General features: G+C 38.3%; 1 protein-coding gene across 2 annotated transcripts in view; it reads left to right on the top strand.

Annotated features, from left to right (window-relative positions):
- The window catches only part of LOC120515912 (secernin-1-like), a 71,115-nt gene extending 53,938 nt beyond the window's left edge, over positions 1 to 17,177 (top strand). For both annotated transcript variants that reach the window (XM_039737281.1, XM_039737280.1), the window contains exons 6-9: positions 808 to 973; positions 3,106 to 3,286; positions 10,505 to 10,664; positions 16,030 to 17,177. In XM_039737281.1, the coding sequence (XP_039593215.1) occupies positions 808 to 973; positions 3,106 to 3,286; positions 10,505 to 10,663 (506 nt within the window). In that variant the 3' untranslated portion in view covers position 10,664; positions 16,030 to 17,177. The remainder of the gene's footprint in view (positions 1 to 807; positions 974 to 3,105; positions 3,287 to 10,504; positions 10,665 to 16,029) is intronic.
- Positions 17,178 to 20,533: the final 3,356 nt, after the last annotated feature.

Here is a 20,533-nt window from a genome sequence, read left to right on the forward strand (position 1 = left end):
GAAAAAAGAGAGAGATAAGAAGATGCTCTGGTTTTGTTCTCTTTGTAGACGTGTTATGCATTTCGTATATCAGATAGCATGGAAATTGGGCTACTGCTGCTAGGTTCAACTTTTTTAGCAATTATTTTACTTACTTCATTTACTTTTTGAATATCTTATTTATTTTACCTTTCTAATGTTGATTTGATCTGAATATCTTAACAAACTGGTAAATGAAATCTTGTCAGCAGTAGGATTTAATTGTAAAATGGTGTTTTATTAAGGTAAATATCTGACATTTCAAATATTTCGTACTATTTCAATTTCGTACTATTTTAAGTACTAAAAAGCTATCTTGTATGTTTTATCATACAATACAGTGTATATTCATTTAGTTATTACACAGAATAATGTTTTTGATTTCTGTACATTTCTCTTTTAGTTTTATTATTTAAATTTAACATAGTATGTGTAGTATATCAATGACATGTGTTCATTAGCATGAAAGTAGATGTATATGTATGTATGTAATATAAACACTGATGAATTTAAAATATTATTATATAGTATAAATTTACTGATCATAAGCTGGCTCAATTCTACTGTACATTTTGCTTTGTGTACAATCAAGATTTATTCAATACTGTATATATTTACAACAAGATTTAAACTTTTTGAATTATCAGTCATGTTCATTCAGTGTATTCTTTTGTTGTTAGTTGCTTACATGTTGTGTGGGGTCTTTCTGAATTGAAAATGTAAAATAGTCATGCATATATATGAATTCCCAGTTGATTTGTCTCTTTGGGATTATCTTGTTATTTTTAGGTAACATTACACCTCAGGCTGCTATTGAACTCTTGCGAGACAGAGAAACTGGTGTCCTTGTGGATTCAGACTTCTTTCTCACCACAGCTAGCATGGTATCTGTCCTACCTGAAAGTAGTAGTTCATCTTGTGTCTACTTCTTCACTGCCACACCTGATCCATCAAGGTGAATGAAGTATACTGCCATTTTTACATAGGAATTAAATGAATATTTTGTGCATATGATTAACAAAATGTGCGATTTGACCCTTATTTAGAAATTTTGTTGGTACTACTTTGATTTCTGGTTGCCATGTAAAGTAATTTTTTAAGCATCTCCATCAGTTCATAATTAAATCTGTTTTATCTCCCATGGTGTGCCAAAATATGTGGAATTTTGATATTAAATACAATAAGAATTCTTTTAAATAGTTGATAGTGTTGGAAGACAAGGCATGTGGCTAAATGTACAAAGATACTTGTCGAGCTAATAAGGAAGCAGTATAATGAAAGTTATTACAAACTGTATTCTTCTTAATTTTTTTGAAAGAGTTTAACAGCCCCACCCTCCCTTAGACAATCAAGTAAATGTTTTATATGGTATAATGCCTAAAAAAGCCTTTTATTGAATGGAATCAAAAATAATGTCATCATTTGTACAAGTATCTACTGTTATGCAACATCCATCCATCCATTATCCAACCCGCTATATCGTAACTACAGGGTCACGGGGGCCTGCTGGAGCCAATCCCAGCCAACACAGGGCACAAGGCAGGAACCAATCCCGGGCAGGGTGCCAACCCACTGCAGGACAAACACAACCACACACCAAGCACACACTAATTCTAATTTAGAATCGGCAATCCACCTAACCTGCATGTCTTTGGACTGTGGGAGGAAACCCACGCAGATACGGGGAGAACATGCAAACTCCACGCAGGGAGGACCCGGGAAGCGAACCCGGGTCTCCTAACTGCGAGGCAGCAGCGCTACCACTGCGCCACCATGCTGCCCTGTTATGCATCAAAATACTATTTTTTAACATTTTATTAAATTTATTAAAATTAAATAACATTCCGTACAAGCAAGTCCAATTTTACAAAACTAGGTTCAAAACAAATCAACCCCCACCCATGAGAAAGAGAGCTAGGCCAACAGAGCAAAACTTTAATAGCAGGGAAAATAAATAAATAATTAATTAATAGAGTAATAAAGGGAAGAGAATCTGCTTCCTCAATTTAAGTATGCTTATTCTAAAATGTTATTGATTAGATCCCCCCAGGCTTTGAAGAAATTTTGTACAGATTCTCCAAGTGAGAATTAGATTTTTTCCAGTTTCAGATAATCAATCAATCAATCAATCAACATTTATTTATATAGCACATTTTCATATAAAAAAATGTAGCTCAAAGTGCTTTACAAAATTAATAGAAAAATAGAAGACACAATAAAAAATAAACATAAGTCAACATTAATTAACATAGAATAAGTAAGGTCCGATGGCCAGGGTGGACAGAAAAAACAAAAACAAAACTCCAAAAGCTGGAGAAAAAAAATAAAATCTGTAGGGGTTCCAGACCAAGAGACCGCCCAGTCCCCTCTGGGCAAAATAAATAACATCAGTTACCCACTGACTTAAAAGAGGTGATTTAGGATTCTTCCAGTTGAGCGAGACAAGCCGGTGTGCCAATAGAGAGATAAAGGCAATCACAGTTTGTTTGTCCTTCTCCACTTTAAGCCCATCTGGAAGTACAACAAACACAGCTGTTAGTGGGTTAGGAGGAATTGTGACTCCAAGGCTGTCTGAAAGGAATTTAAACAACAAAATACGTTTTAAGCTCATTTGTTACATTTTACTGCATGTAAAACCCAAGGGCTTGCTTCAGATACAATGCAGGTGCATTTTCTTTTTACAATCTAATAAAGGAAAATGATTGACCTTCAGTGTCAACTCTACAAATGATGCTTTAAGTACACATAAAACAAGACTTCTGTGTAGGCTGCTTGTCTTCCTTTGCCAAGATATTTTTTTCCAAAACATAGTCAATAATTCCTCATCAAAGTAATTAAATATTTAAAGTGCTTACAAAACATTTTAGTTTTATTTAGTGTTTTTTTTTTTATTTTTTTTTACTAGAAGCTTCAGTTGAGGGCAAGGTGTTATGAATATGTGTCAAGGGAGGATTTTACCCATGTTGTGATGCCTGCTGTTGAAGTTGGAGGCACAATGGATTAAAATTACCTTGGCAGCAGTCTTACATTGAGTGCAGATTTTATCTCACAGTGCTGAACCTTTTTATGGTGCTTTTGTCATTTCAGGTCTATATTTAAACCATTTATTTTCGTGGAGGAGGTGAAACTTGTTTCAAAAGCACAATCTCCTTCTTATGGGAATGAAGATCCAGCTAAGACAGAACCTCGCTTTCAGAGCAAAGTTGACCGTCAGCACGAATTGTACAAAGCTCATGAATGGGCATTAAAAGTAATTGATAGTGAAGAGGTAAGAATCCTAAAAAAAATGACAGTTTGTGAAACATAGAGGAAACAACTTTAAAAGTAAGGTAAAAATGTAAAATGATGTTTAAGATATTTTAAATAACATGTAATCTTTTAAGAATATGCCAAATAATTTCAAGTGAGAAAAAGTGAGTGCTTTCCTGGTGAAGTGCTGTAAGACTGTCAGCATATAGAAAGATAATTCTCAGTTTGCCCTTTGATTGTGTTGCATTAGAAAAAGACTTATCAAGAATCTTTATGTAAGGATTAAAACTTCAGCTATGATTACCTTGTGCATCTGAGTGTTATTCAGGAAAAAAGTTCCAAACCTCTTAATAACTACTTAGAGTTAAATTTAACAAATACAAATTTTATTTGTAAAAATTGCTATAAAAATAAGTCAAGAAACATGATGCTTAAAGTCTACTGTATAATGTGCTAGTGACAGCAGTAGTTTACAGTCACTACACTACCAAAACATTTTATATCAGCTTTTTTGTTAAGTATGGCAGTGGTTCTCAACCTTTGGGGCGGACCCCCTAGGAGGGTGTGATGATGTGAAAAAAAGAAAACAAGAATCAAAAATATGAAAAAAAAATCTGTTGAAACCAAAACAAATTAACTTAAACTACATTCTGATACTAGAAAAATAAATATAGAGTTAGATAAATGTCGATAAAAGTTAAGTAGGTATAATAAAATACGCATCTACATTTCAAAAAAATGTTGGGGGAGGGGCGCGATTACAACTGTTATGAAAACTCGGGTCGCAAATACTTAAAAGGTTGAGAAACGCTGAAGTACGGTAATTATAATTATCCATCCATCCATTTCCTAAACCTGCTTATTGAGAGCAGGGTCATGGTGGGGCAGCTGTAGAATGTGGTTCAGGCAGGAACAATCTCCAGACAAGAGCACCAGCTCATCACAGGGTGAGCACACAGACACACACACACACATTCACTCAGTATAGCATTGCCAGTCCACCTAATCTTCATGTATTTGGACTATGGGAGGAAACCAGAACACCTGGAAAAAATCCATGCAGACACATTGAGAACATGCAAACCCCACGCAGAGAGCCCCCAGGGCACCCATTAACTAATCAGGCAAACCCACTTTACTTAATGGATTCCTTTCATTTTTGCATGTTTCTTATTTTCGTTTATCTTGAGTTCTAGATTTCACAGTTGATTGTTGTCTCTTATTCGGTAGGTAGTTTTTGTTGTTACATGACATTGCATTGAGAGAGCACATTCAATCTTACAAGAATAGAATAACAGAATTTAGAGTTACAGACATACAGCTGTAAATCATGATATTCTTGAGAACCATGCAAAAAAATGCCATCATTCTTAATTTATTTTTCCTTTTTGGTTGAAATGTCTCCAATTCAGTAAAATAAAAGTAATTATGTTACTTGGAAGAACATGTGCACTAACTAGTAGAAGTATTTCTATTCATTTAAATGTTGTACAATGGTAGTGTTAAAGACTTATGTCTTAATTTTTGTTACTTTGCCCTGGTTTGTGATAATTAATCTGAATTTCAGTTTTTTGTGGTTTTATGATTAGAGATTGATGCTCAATCTTGTTTTTATTCAGCATGGCATCAGCCGCATGTGATGTTTTGCTTTAATTAGACATTTACTCTTCAAAAAGTACAGCAAAATTGAGTCAGCAATTATAGTTAGGAGTTTCTGAATTTTGTGTTGTTTTTGACTTCATGATTTTCTCTTTCCTTAAGGACATTAAAAACAAAAAGCTAACCAAAATAGTGGCCTCGCTGCATAAAGGGCAGGTGATCACAAACACGATCAGGGTGCGGTGTCTCATTTCAAGGTACATGTAGCCACATGGGTGTTTTCATCGAAAAAAAATGTCACTGACTCAAAACAGAAAACAGCAAAAAGTTAAATAGAAAAGTTTGACAAACACATTATTTCCTTAAAAATCACAGTGAATTACTGTATCTCTCAAAATCATAATCTCAAAAGTCATAAAATAACCTGGAAGAAATGTGATTACTCTGAAACAGAACCATTCATATCCTTATGATAAAGTATGTGTTTACATTAATAATAAGATAATCTTTATAAATATTAGATTGCAAGAGTTTGTATATTTTGTACATTAATTATTCAGTTATTACCTAGTGACCCACCATTGGCTGCTACTTCCTCCTACCCCTGCTTGTGTTGCTAAGTACAGTAATCTTATAGCAATCGTGTGCTTGAGGGGCAGAGAAAATAAAAGTGGAGCTCTGCTTTAATTATTGCACCGAATATGAGCCTCACAGCCTTTCTAAATGCCATCCTGCTGGTGTTTTGGACACCTGTAACTGCAGTTCTCTCTGCCTACCTACAGGGAGGTGTTTAAAGTGTGCCCTTCTTGAATCATTGTGATGTGAAACACACTTCTGCTAGCCTCTCCAAACACTGCCAATTGTCCAAGACACATAGGGGAGCAAATTCAGAGGAACAGCAATTGTAAACATGGCGGAATAAAAATTATGTCCAGAAAAGCACAGGTTGAAGGATAGAGACAGTGTGGAATGCTACAATGTCTGGATCAGGAAATAAAAACAAAAATCAAAGTCTGAAATGGGTACTGGTCAAAACAAGGAGACAAAAGATACTTATATACCTAAGCCCAAAACATTATCTAGAAATTAATATCAAAACCAAAAGTTTAGTCCCCTAGTGACTTAAGAAAGTAACTAGCAATACAAAAGTCTTTTGAGTTACAATACCAAATCTTGGATGCCAAGTGTAGTGCATTGTCATCATAAATATCCCTTGAGTGACAACGTCCAGGTGTCACATGTTACCAATGGGTGTGCATCTCCAAATACAGTATGGCCACCTGATCTGAAATTAAACATAGTGAAATCCAGCCAATGAGTCTGCAAATCCTGCATCATTTCTGGTCTGAATGTATGCTATGAAAATGATGATTTTCCATGCGAGTCCTGATGACACCTTATTAAATCAAGTGTCACAGATTTAAAGGGAAATTACGAAAGGGCAGTCAAGCATAACAAGGGTTAAAACAAGAGACTGGTAATCAAAAAGAGATTTATCCTAACAAAAAGTATTTTTGTAAAGTCTTTCTTTAATATTGTTAAAAAGTCTATCTGTAACTCTATTTGCTGCCTTTATGTCATGGACCGTATGGCATGTGCATCACACAACTAGCAACTCTGTAGCATCATAATGACCAGAAGAACAAATCTCTAAAATGGCTGTGCCAATGAAATGAAACACACAAAGTGGTGGCACTCATGAAAAATAAAACTTCCACGATGATGACAAAATCTCACCGGAATAACGGTAAGGTAATAAATAATCAAACAGAATGGAGCCGTATTAACACAGTCCTGACAGACAAATTAACACAGTATGCTGAGAGAAAAATGACTATTTTCTAGAACTTTTACTGTAGTAATTCACTGTTTGTTTTGCTTTCCAGTTTACATTAGGGTAATTAAAATGATTTCCTGATTATGAGGTCATTCTCTGAGCTTGATTAAATGCATTTATTGGCACTTGTGAAAAAGACTGCCATTAATGTCTTCCAAAAAGAGAATATCTTACTGGGTTTGGGCAGTTTATTTTTAATCGATTTATTGCCCTGTGGGACGATGCGGGATGGGAGCTGCATGCTCCCATCGTCCGTCTGGGAGCCCTTGAACCCGTCACCGTCGGTAATGTTACCGATGAGCTCGGCAGTGAGGCACAACAGATAGAGCAAAGGGATGGTGGAAAAATGCAAAGTGCTTTTATTTAAAAACTAGGGAGCTCCGCCCCCTGCTCGCTTCACTTGCCCACCCCCATGTTTGGTTAACCAGATATACAATACAATACAATTTATTTTTTGTATAGCCCAAAATCACATAAGAAGTGCTGCAATGGGCTTTAACAGGCCCTGCCTCCTGACAGCCCCCCAGCCTTGACTCACTAAGAAGACCAGAAAAAACTCCCCAAAAAAAACACTTGTAGAGAAAAAATTGAAGAATCCTTGGGAAAGGCAGTTCAAAGAGAGACCCCCTTTCCAGGGAGGTTGGGCGTGCTGTGGGTGTCAAAAAGAACGGAGTCAATACAATACAGTACAACACAAAGGAACAGAACAAACCCTCAATAAAGTATAAAAATAAAAATTCTAGAAGTACAGAGTAGAATTTCACATTAGATGATATCACATAATATGATTTGGATTTGTTTTAAGTCCTGGAGACCTCATTCATCAAGCTGCCTCCCCCATTTTACCATTCCACATCTGAAACAGCGCTAATCCGATGAAAGGACCCCTCTTTCCCACGATTTCTGCGCTCCTCCATCACGGATGACTTTACCTTAGACAGGCAATATACAATTTAAACAGATTGTTATTTTCTTGGGAATTGTTACATATGCATTATTTTCACTTTTACTTTAAAAACATTTGTAAAAATAATACTTGTCCTTTATTTTCGACCCCGTGCATGGTTACATCTCTTTCTCGCAGGACGCATAACACTGCTCGCGTTGTGAAGGGCAGGCGCGGGTGAACGTACACTAAGGATATTCCGTCACATCATCTGCTATCTTTCTGCTGCTGGCAAGCTGCATGTTTTGCTTGTCTTTTGTCGTTGTTTTAAGAGCTGGGAGCACATGATGCTTGTCTGACAGATGCAATCCAACAACTGCTAGGGTTAGATGTCTGTGGACTTATTTTAAATGATGGCTCACTGCCTGGTCTCACGTGACGTTGTAAAAACAATACTTGTCTTTTATTTACAACCCTGGGCGTGGTTAAATTCGCTGCCCTTCGATCTTTTTAAAGCCTTTACAGCCGCTGTCCTTTTTCCTACTTTGTGTCTCTGCTGCTCGCATTGTGATCGCTTCTCCGTCATCACAAATATACACCTGACCGAATTGTGTTTTCTTTGAAATTAAACTTGTCGTTGCTTTAACTGTTGCAGGTCCAAAGATTCTCATAGTATATGTTCCATTATTGTGTAAATCTGCGTTTCGTACATTGAATGATGTGCACTAAGACACCTGTATCTGTGTGTTCTTTCCCTTTACACTACTGTTTTTTTTTATTGCCCATTCTCTTTCGTCTCGTGGTTCTTTTATTTGTCTATCATGATCTTAATGTGAAGATCACATGTCACGTGTCGTCTACTACTCATTCATTCCACAGGATTTTTTTTATAATAAAGAGACAACAAATAAAAACAAGTGTTCAAACAAAGTGCAGTGCATCAAATCTTTAAATAAATAATCCATTAAAGCAGAAATGAAGTGGAGGTTAAAATCCAACAGAAAAAAGTCTTTTAAAAAACGAGGTTAAAATAATACTCGAAGCAGTCCCTTTCAAATTCAAAGGCCGGTGTCTTTTACCTGGTGGCTCCCCTGCTTCTCCCATTAGGCTTCTCAACAGGGGAGTCGCCCTTCCTGCAGCTGACCTTCTCCACCACTCAACTGATCTGGTGGCCTTCCGATCCCTGGCTCAGGTTCAGCTCACCTAGACCGAGACCTGGCTTTCACCCAACGGCCAGGACGCTCACGTTGGGGCTTCTCCTTCCAAGCCTCCCGACTCCCGCTGCTTTCTAGGCCTTACATGGCCAGCTGTCCTACTGCCGGTCACTCCCGTTCCTCGATAAAAAGCTCAGTGGGAGCAACCACTTCCAACTGCCCTAGGTGTTGGCCAAACACCCCTACTAGGGCTCACTGTCCAGCTCCCTGCCTGCCAGTGAGCGCTCGCACACTCGCTCACACCGGCTCTCTCTCCTCCTCACTGCTTCCTGCAACCTCCGGCTCTTTTCTTTCTTTCCTTTTTTTTCTCTTCCTTCCTAGCCACCTCACGCTTCTATTTATGACGGGGACGTGATTCACCTGTGGCAATCAGTGGCTCCCGGGAACAATTACAGAAGTGGACGACTCCTCACCTGTGCACATAAGTGAGACTCACCCGCACCGCAAATCACTCCAGGAACCACTTCAGCCACACATCACCACACTCCCTTGCTAAGCCGCGAGTGTGGTGATTATTTATTTTAAAAATTACCCTTTGACATGAGCTGTGGACCCGCTATACCACACCTTGACAATATTTAAAAAGCAATGAAAAATATTCTTTTGTCATGCTAGGGTCCTAAGGTGACACTATTTTCCCCTCTTTTATTGTGTAGAAATGAATGGCATGTCCCAAATCCCATACCCTTTCTATACTGTCAGGCAGAGCAGGTGTTGTAGTTCAATGTTCCTCCTTTGTTTTACATCTGCAACTCCAGACAGCTAGACAGAGCATCAGAGCCTAACCCATTCATTCTAGGCTATGCCAGCCTGTTATTCAACTTTCATCTCAGCCCACCTGTATTACCCCAAGCTAGCTGACCAGTCCATTTCTAAGATTTTATAACTGTAGTAAGTACAACAATTGGTTTTTAAAATTTCTTTTATGTGTTTACATATTTTATCACAAAAATATTACACTTTCCTCATGACATATATACTTTTAAATTTTATAGCGTACAATTCGGTTTCAGAGATTGAGCGCACTTCAGTGTGCTTATTGCTGCCAAGAGTGAATTAGTGTAGTACATTAAATGAAAATCCTGTCTTTTACCCCAAAAATAATAAAACAAAAAGTAATAATCATTTACATAAGTTAAATATCTGTATCAGTAGCACCATGGCTCCTTCACATACAATGTCTAGTTCTAGACTGTTAAAATAATATATTACACTTTTATTAATGTGTTGTGCTAAATATATACAGTATGTGTGTTTTATGTACAGTATTTATACACAGGAGGTGACAGGTAATCCCCCTTGATGTTTCGAATGTGCTGATCTCATATAGGGGTAGCGGGTGGGTCCTGGAATCCCCTTAATTTTGAATTGAGTTCGAGTTGAATTGAGTTTGCAAGTCCAATGTTTAACATAATACCACCATCTTTGCCACACTGGGCAACCATCCAGTTTGCCTTGATGGTGCAGCAGACACTGCCTTTGATCATAACATCGCTTTGTTGTTGTGCTCAAGAACGACTTTCCTGTCCATCAGGACTAAATAGTCACATGGGAGGACCATGAGGCTGGTTCTGAGGATATGTAGCATGTGAGTGAATTGTACTGAGTTCTGCCTGCCTGACCGAGTGCTTGCACTGCTTGTACTGTTTATTGTTGACTAATAAGCAATGTTTGCATTGACATCGGTACTCTGTTTTGAAGGATCATGGGCAAAAGCTGAAGGAAACTATGTTAGACTTGGAGAAACAAGGACTAGAAGCCATGGAGGATATCCTAGCCAGCAAAGAGCCAGTTGATCCTGCTGAAGTTGCAGACCTTTTCTATGACTGTGTTGATACCGAGATCAAGTTCTACAAGTGAGGTACGCCCTTCCAGAAAACAACAAGTTCTGAGAATTTGTTTCCGGATAAATGTAAGATAGTTTCAGTTTGTTTTGGATAATGTTAGCTTTCTGAGGGCCACCATATGTGTTTAAAATATGATATATGGAACTCCTTATTTAACTAATCAGTTTAAATGTAAACTGCCCTTAACACTAGAATCCCTGAAGCCTACGAAACAACTTGAAATCTTGGCCCACCTTAAATCCGTTTACACCTCTCCCTCAGTGTCTTTTGTTTTGTAAATGTGTTGATCAGCACAAGCAGCAAGCAGCCTGCTATCCCACCCCCGACGCAGCTCAACTTGGGCAAAAAGTTCTCCCAGCCCAAGTCTTGTTTATCTGGGTGTGAGGTACCTGGAGTTGCACAGGGTAAATAATATATCGTTGTTTGGAACTCATGCATTTCATGTGTGTTCTGTATCTACAACAATCTGGGTAAATGTAGGATGGCAGGAAATGCGAGAAATGTTGAACACATACTTTAAACAAACATCCATCCATTTTCTAACCCGCTGAATCCGAACACAGGGTCACGGGGGTCTGCTGGAACCAATTAAACATGTCATAGTAATAATGACAAAATTTTCACATGAAGTGTATAATGTGTGAAGACTGAAGGAGGTGTCGTGTTAGCATCAAACCCTAACCCAATGTTTATATTTTTTAATAAAAGCGCACTTGTTTTGTTATGTGTGTACCTTTTGTGAAAGTGTTTATTTGATATTTGGACTTTTTATGCTTCACATAATTTACAACAACAACAACATTTATTTATATAGCACATTTTCATACAAACAATGTAGCTCAATGTGCTTTACATGATGAAGAAAGAGAAAAAAACTAAATAAATAAGAATTTAAATTTGGGAACACTAACACAGAATAAAAGTAAGGTCTGATGGCCAGGGAGGACAGAAAAAAAAAAAACTCCAGACGGCTGGAAAAAAAAATTCTGCAGGGGATCCTAGGCCACGAGACCACCCAGCCCCATCTAGGCATTCAACCTGACATAAATGACCTCAATCAGCCCTCATTGTATTCAGGGTTCTCATGGAAGAATTTGATGATGACAGTCATGTGCTTCAGGCCTTTAATCCATCAATGTAGGCACATCACAGTGCTTTGATTAGGTGGTGGTGGCGCAGATCGCCACCACAGAAAACCAGAACAGGAACAGAAGAGAAAGTAGGGGTTAGTATGGATTTTGAAGGCACCATGAATAATAATGATAATTAATTGAATATAAAGAGCATCAGGATTAAACCAAGATGAAGCTATGAGAAAGCCATGTTAAAGTAGTGTGTTTTCAGCAGTGTTTTAAAGTGCTCCACTGTATTAGCCTGGCAAATTCCTATTGGCAAGCCATTTCAGATTTTAGGTGCATAACAGCAGGAGGCCGCCTCTCCACCACTTTTAAGTTTAGCTGTTGGAATTCTAAGTAGACACTCATTTGAAGATCTAAGGTTACGATTTGGAGTGTAAGGTGTAAGAAATTCCGAAATTTAAGAAAGAGCGAGATTATTTAAGGCTTCTAAACCATAAGCAGTATTTTAAAGTCAATTCTAAATGACACAGGTAACCAGTGTAGTGACATCAAAACTGGGGTGATGTGCTTGGATTTTCTTTTCCGAGTTAAAATTCTAGCAGCTGCATTCTCCATTAGTTGCAATTGATTGATGGCTTTTTTTGATAGTCCTGAGAGGAGTGGGTTACAGTAATCTAGCCGACTGAAAACAAAAGCGTGAACTAATTTTTCAACATCTTGCAATGTTATAAGAGGTCTAACTTTTGCTATATTTCTTAAATGAAAAAATGCTGTCCTAGTAATCTGATTAATATGTGATTTAAAATTCAGGTCAGAGTCAATAGTTACCCCTAAATTCTTTACCACCGTCTTGACTTTTAATCCTAATGCATCAAGTTTATTTCTGATAATTTCATTATATCCATTATACTTCAAGTCAAACATGAAAAAAGATTATCTTTTAGGTATTTGTTCAATATTTCTTGTGTTTCTCACATTTCCTGTCATCCTTCATTTACATAGATCGTTGTAGACATGGAACACACATGAAATGCATGTGTTTCAAATAACGATATATTATTTACCCTATACAACTCCAGGTATCTCACGCGCAGAAAAAGAAGACTTCAGCTGAGAGAACATTTTGCCGGAGATTAGCAGCAGCGGTGGTTTGGTGGTTTAGCAAGTTGCTTGCTACTTGTGTTGATCAACACATTTACAAAACAAAAGACGCTGATGGCAGAGGTGCAAACAGATTTAAGGTGGGCCGGGATTACGAGTTTTTTCATAGGCTTCAGGGATTCTAGTGTTAAATATTTTCTCCAGGGCATGAATGCAGGTGTCTATCTTCTACAGAAAAGGATCTGACTTTTAATATAAAATGATATAACATATAACCATTGTGGGATAAGAACGGGCAATCTGGCCAGGTACGAGTACTGATTATTTACCTGGATAGGAGACCCGAGAGAAACTTTATATTGGTTGGCCGGCTGGGCAGAAAGATAACTCTGTGCCCTGCCGGCATAAAATAAGGTGTGGAACAGCGGAAGCCAGAACAAGGGAGTGGTTCAATCCCCCAAGTGCTAGGTGACAGTGGTCGTCATGTGAGAACCCATTTGGGACACCTGCAGGTGTGCTAGGGAAATGAAGTCCAAAAGTGCAGCCCTGTAGTACTGTAGTCCCTTGGGATTGATAAAGGGCACTGTCAGGGGAGGTCCACCTACTTTGTCTATGGCCCTGAAGTGCTTCCTATATGAGACAGAATGACACTGGAAGCTTTCTCGGGTCTGGCATAAAAGGAAGCCTGCTGCCACATATAGGAGGGTCAGAGTCAGGAGGCAGCAGGCAAAACTCAGAAGTGGTGGAGAACAAGGAAGAATTGGGTGCTTTATTGTGTATTTTCATTGTGTTTGAGCCACTGGTCCAAGAGGAGATTTGGAAAGGTGCTGATAAAAGGAATAAAAAATCCTTTATTTTATTCTACAAAAATGTGGTATTTTGCTGTGTCTGTGGTTTGGGGCACCCCCTTGTGGTTACACCATGTAAAAGACCCACTCATTCAGTGAAATTTGAAATTTAGCCTGCTTATTTGAAGTTGTGGAGAGCATATCCCACCAGCAGCAAGGCAGGGTGCCAGGCCAGAGCAGGACAGCCTAACCAGCGTAACCCATGGGAGGCAGAAGAAGTGACTCTGTCACCATCATGCCACCCACTGTGCAAGAAATAAGCATACATTTTGTTGAGAGAAGCTGATTTTTGATGAGTTGTATATTCTCCCTTCAGCCTTTTACAGGGAGATTCACTCAAAAGAGGCCCCGGATATTCTGTAACAACTCTCGCTAGGACGAAGTAATCTGAACAAAACAACGTGCAATGTGCTCCTCAGTATATGGAGCTTTGAATAAGCCGGGATGCCCCTGCGTCGGAGCGATGAGGTAGGTGCCGGACAACCGTTGCAACATTTAACCTCCGTTTGCAACTTCTGGGTGCATACCGCTCGTACCCTTTCACTCAGTCACTTGACTTCTCATCAGAATGTTGGTGAACAGTATTGAGCAGTGGGTCTTCATGGTGTGAACCTATTGAGTCACTAATTTGTCAATGTCAGAATCAACTGGACGATTATGAGTTAACGGAAGGTTACTTCCAGCAAGATGGAGCAACGTGTCACACATCGGCAAGGAGCATGGCAGAAATGGAGTCCTTCTTCGGCAACAGGGTAATTTCAAAGGGGCTTTGGCTACCACGGTCACTGTATGTGACACCACCAGACTTCTTCCTTTGGGGTATGTTCAGAGGAAAAGTCTATTGGAACAAGCCTCGCACTGTGGAAAATTTGAAGGAAAACATCCAGCATGAAATTCCTGCTATTCCCCACCCCGAGACGTTCAGGAACATGGAGTGTTGTGTCGAAATGTGTCTGGCAGAAAACAGAAACCACTTCCAGTATTGCATGTAATGCAATTGATTACACGTATGTGAAGGTATAGAGCGTATTTTTTGGTTCAGATTGCTTCATCCTAATGGGAGTTACAACAAAATATTCAGGGCCTCTTTCGAGTGAATCTCCCTATATTAGTTTAATTCCTGACCTTTTGTGATTTTTGCTGCAGTCCAATTATCCAAACGTATAATTAATTTTTTTTGAATATCCGTGCTTAATTAAAAGCTGCCTTTGAAAATAGTCGTGAATTTATCAGTTAAACTGTTTTGTATAATAAATTTGAAACAGACATGCTGTGTGGAAACACCCTACGGTGCTGCCATTTGTTTGCAGAATTTACAAACTGCCAATAGTTTGGATGGTGGCCCTTGGTGTTGCTCCTTTCTGGATGGCAGTTGAGAAGGTCAAATGACAACAAAGATGTTGAGCATTTTAGTGACAGTATGTGTCAGCACAATTAAATGGTACAAAAAACATCAAGAAATTCTGCCTTGTTAGTAGGACTAGGCATCCTGTGAGGTGGGTTTGCTGTAAACAAAGTGCAAAGACGTGTGCAAAGGGGTTTTGTTTTACGTAGACTTTGCTAGGTGGTCTGCAGACCGGGGACCTTAGGGACAGGTACAAGCGGATGGTGCCTGATATGGAGCCTGGCTCTTTTTTTTTTTTGTTCTTTATTTCACCTTATACAGCTTCTCGTATTAGGAATTTGTTAGTTTTCGCATACCCCTTGGGGTCAGAATGCAGGGTCAGCCTTTGCCCCTGGAGCAATTAAAGGTTAAGGTGGTAGTAGCTTATCGATATAAAATGCAAAGACGACAACAAGAGTTTTGGCCACCACCTGCTGTCATGTTCCACTGTGGGTGGACTATTCATTTTGTGAAGAGGGTCATGAAAAAATCTTTTTAAACAACTTCACTGTGAAATTTGGTTGACATCAAAGACATTCACAAGGCAGTTCAACCACCACCAATGTGTAGCATCCACCTGGATGAGAGATAGTTAGCCAGTAAGGGACAGGGATGATTAGGTGGCTAGAACTTACAGGCTGTGGTGTGCAACTAGGCCAGGACAGCAGGCACATCCTCCTCTTTTCAAAGGATGCCCAGGGATCTTTTACAACTGCAGGGAGTTTTTTTATTTAGACCCTTTCCTAATAACTAACATCAAAGTGTATGTGGAAGACACAAAGTTGAATTATCTTGGATCTCCAAAGTGAGTTACTTTATTCCAAAAATCTATGTTGGCCTTTAAGAATCCTCTGTCTTTTAACAAGCTCAAAGACACCAATTCTTATGGAGCCATACGGGTTAACAGCCTGCTGTGAATGTTTTGGCCTGTTAATCTGCTAAAGTAACTTATTGTTTGTCATTTCAGGGTCCGGACACAAGCACCGATAGCCTTTACAATGATTTTCCTCTTCCTCCAAGCCTTGTTTGAGGTGGTCATTGCATTTGCTGGACTTTGAGACACAGTCATGTCTGTTTAGACTGGAGTTTCCTCAGCCAAGCCCACCAAGAGCTCACCATTGCTTTTGCATCAGACTGTGATTTGTTCCTGTCCCTTGTTGTGTTAGAAGAAAAGTTATGGGCTGAATGGTAAGTGTGTGCATGTAGGAAGACTTGAGGTGTGTTTCACTGTTCAGTAAGTGTAGTGTCACTGCTCCTTCATACAGAAAACAAAACAGAACTGTAAAAAGGTTAAATGCAGCACATTGACAGAATATACTGTAAATCATGGAGATTCCAACTAAAAACTTTATGTTGGTGACTAAATAAATTGTTAACAATGTATTATTCAGATAATTTGGAATGGAAATTAAAAGGAATAATTCACATCTGCATGATTGTATAGATCCATTGGAGTAACCCCTTCACAAGTTTTCTTTCTGAAACTTTAAACAAGATGTTAGTGGACATAGCCTTTTACCTCATGTTTGATTTTTTACATACATAGAATGTACATTGGTGAGGTAAATGGCGTATTTGGGGGTGTTGCTTGCAGTCACATAAGTGTAATGTTTTGAATAGATGAGAACAGGGAAGTGAAACAAAGAACTGAGGGAAAGCAGAGTAAAAATGCCAAAGGCAACTTGAGAAATGTCGACACTATGCTAACCATACGATATGTGAGGCAGTTCTAATAAGACTGTGGAATTCCTCAACAGGAGTAGCATGGCTCTTTTTCCACAATGCTCAGATAACGGAGTTCTCCCACTTACTTTACAAACCACTAATAACAATGAATGTGTGATCAACTGTGTTGCTTCTGCAGAGTTTATGTGACAAAATGCCTTCTGGAGAGTCTGTGAAATTACGCACCGTCTTCATGGCTGTTACCTCTCATTGCACAAGACACCTGCTCATTATGTCTGCTTGTCATGGTTTAATTGTCTGGGTCTCTTAAAATAATGGCATTCATCAACATGCTTAATAACCACCTTATTCTGAATTGAAGCAAATCTGTTGTGTTTCATCTGTATTTCCTTCAATAAGGCTAAATAAACTTATGAACACCTAAACCAATATTTGCCTTTGGGTGCTCTGTAAGAAAAACAAGAAATGTGTCAGACACTTTGTTTACTTGTAAGTTCTACTATATTCAGTATGATATGGTTTCTGTATAACAGTCATTAAAGCTTCATAAATAATTTAATTTGCCATAACTGTTAGGCCTCGATTTACTTATTATTGTAGGAGAGTTACAGAGTTCAGCTACAACATGATGGTTGCATTTTATGTCACTAATGTAAATATTAAAGAAAGCAATTAAAACAACTGGGTAGTGAAAATCATTTAGGAAATTGAGCAGTAAGTAAATTATTCTTATAAGATACACAAACATCAATTTATTATAGTGTTTACAGCGTCACTATTGTCAAGAGTACAGTGACATTGTGCATCACCAGTCTCTGGCGCTATGATCACTGAATGTAACTACCTTAACCTAGGAACTGAAACGTCAGTCTCTTGATGATAAGGAAAGAACAAAATATTAACATAGGTCTGTGGGGCTGATACATTAACTGGCTGCCCTGGAGTAAGGGTGGTGCCTTCCAGGTGGGCTTTTGTATGGGTCGTCCAGTGGTGTGCACTGCAGGATAAGTTTGCTCTGTGAGTGAGTAGTCTTCTGCATTGGCTTAGCATATCTCTGAAATTGGGGTAAAAGGCTTCAGGAATCTGAATGAAAAGACTGAAAGCCGACTAGACAGACAAACGGATGATCTCATGGAAGACTGTGACTTATTATTTGGAGGTAAGAGAGGATGAGGAGGATGGTTAGTTTAAAGGTGGGTATCATCTTACCATTCTTTATGGTAACTGCAAATAAATTATATATCCAAATGACACCATTCTTCTTGGCCTACAAAGTAACACTTGATGCCATTGGATGACACTGTCCTGTTGATTTAATAGTTAAATCATCAAATTTATTTGCATTTACAATCTTAAATACTAGCAGATAGACTGTCCAAGTTCATGGCTCAGCTAGGACCATCTGAAGTCTTCTGATTCTGCAGAAACTTTTTCAATATTATACAGGCATAATAAAGAGGACTTATCCATTTTCAGAAGTTGGGAACCAAAAAGAGTACAACTTGTTTTGATATTACTTGAAAATATCTTTTAGAAACCAATGTACTACTTTTTTGCTGCAAAAATATCAATACAAACTAAACTACAATAAATAACTCTTGAAAATAAAATCTTATGTTTTTTTGTTTTGGTGGTTTTGTCCAGTTCCTTATTTACTCAGGTTAATAAACTGATCAAATATAATTTTCTTTATTATATAATTAACATTTCAGAAAAACAGTGGAAAAAAACAAGAAAACACAAGTGGTTTTTATTTGCCATAACAAATTGAAATTTTAAGCATCATAGTAATTATTTTATAAAGATCACCAGATAAATACCCCCCCGAAAACTATTTACAGAAACATAGAATACAGAGGAAAATATGCATTACTCCAAATATGTAGTACACTTTTCACTAATTATTTAATATTTTTAAGGAAAAATACTGTAAAGAAGTTAAGAATGATTTATCACTGCTTCATAAAGAATTGAAGTAATTACATTTTAGTGATTTTTAAACTTTCACCTCAAATATGTGCTTTAAATCACAGGTGTCAAACTCCAGGCCTGGAGGGCCGCAGTGGGTGCAGGTTTTTTTTTCCAATCCTTTTCCTAATCAGTGTTCAGTTTTCACTGCTAATTAACTTCTTTTCCATCCATCCATCTTCCAACCCGTTGAATCCGATCACAGGGTCACGGGGGTCTGCTGGAGCCAATCCCAACCAACACAGGCCACAAGGCAGGAACCAATCCTGGGCAGGGTGCCAACCCACCGCAGGACACACACAAACACACCCACACTAGGGCCAATTTAGAATTGCCAATCCACCTAACCTGCATGTCTTTGGATTGTGGGAGGAAACTGAAGTGCCCGGAGGAAACCCACGCAGACACGGGGAGAACATGCAAACTCCACGCAGGGAGGACCCGAGAACGAACTGCGAGGCAGCAGCGCTACCACTGCACCACCGTGCCGCCTAACTTCTTTTCCCTCTATTTTAATAGCCCTGTTTTTAAGGATTAAGTCTTCTGAATTGATTCTTTTCTTCATTAAATGACAGCCAAACAGAAATGAGACATGAAACAAGCCAACAGATGACCAGCTAATTTGGGGCTTCAAACTCCAACCAGTTCCTTAATGAGAAGCTCATTCTTGCTGTTAATTAAACCCATTATTTCATTTTATGGCTTGTTGCTGCTCTCTTTTTGCCACAGCAGACATTTCCAAAACTGTTGATATTCTGTTTTTTTCTAAGAACTCCTAAAATGTTTTGGTAACCTGAGGGATCAACCTTACTGAGACCTTCATCTTTATTTTCAAATTTTGTTTGATGGGTACAGGTGAGCTGGTCATGTCTTGCTTGTTTTATGTCTCATTACTGTTTGGCTGCTAATTAAGGAAAAAACAACTAAGGGGCCTAAGTCAAGCTAATTAAAGCTAAGGCCAAAGAAGTTAATTAGCATCAAAAATTGGTCACTAATTAAAAAGATGGTTAGAATGAAAACCTGCCGCCACTGCGGCCCTCCAGGACTGGAGTTCGACACCCCTGCTTTAAATTTATATCAAGTTACTTGTTACAAATTAAACAGAAGTTAGGATTAAAGAAAACAAAACATTTCTAGCAGATTACACTGATTAGGAGCATCAGTTTGTGGCAATTGTTTGCTGAACTGTGAGAGTCAGTAATGTCTCTTACCTTTTTAATGAACTTCTGACACACATTGGAACTCATCACAAAGTATGTAGTGTAGCTATGAAAACTACATATAACTGTCCACATACTATGTACTGGTGTGGTGAATTACCTTCTTTATAACTCACTTGAGATACGAAGACAATTACAATATTTAAAGCATTTTATTATTTAAGATGGAAGGTTTTTTATATTATTGTGAAATGTGTTACCTCAAAATCAAATTTTAGGTAACAATTGGAATTATAACCTGAGATCAACACCTTGGATCAACTCAGCAAGCTTACTTTCTTTCTGATTAAATTATGTACAAAAATCTCTTGCCATACTTTTCATTCATACAAGTATTATTATATCCAAAATATATTATCTGGCCATCCAGTTTATTCACCCACCTATAAATCCTGGGAATCTAAATCCGATCCTGAGAACAGATGGTGTAAGGCAGAGATCAAAATTAGACAAGATGGCAGAAACAGCCACACACCTGGTCTGACAGTACACCATTGCATTGATCACCAAGGCCTACCTAAGCAAATACCATTCAAGGGGCACAGTGGCAGGCAGGCAGTGCTACACACTGTTAATACTTCTTACATAAAACGACTT

This window comes from Polypterus senegalus, chromosome 15 (assembly GCF_016835505.1).
Source record: "Polypterus senegalus isolate Bchr_013 chromosome 15, ASM1683550v1, whole genome shotgun sequence".
NCBI classification, from domain to species: domain Eukaryota; kingdom Metazoa; phylum Chordata; class Cladistia; order Polypteriformes; family Polypteridae; genus Polypterus; species Polypterus senegalus.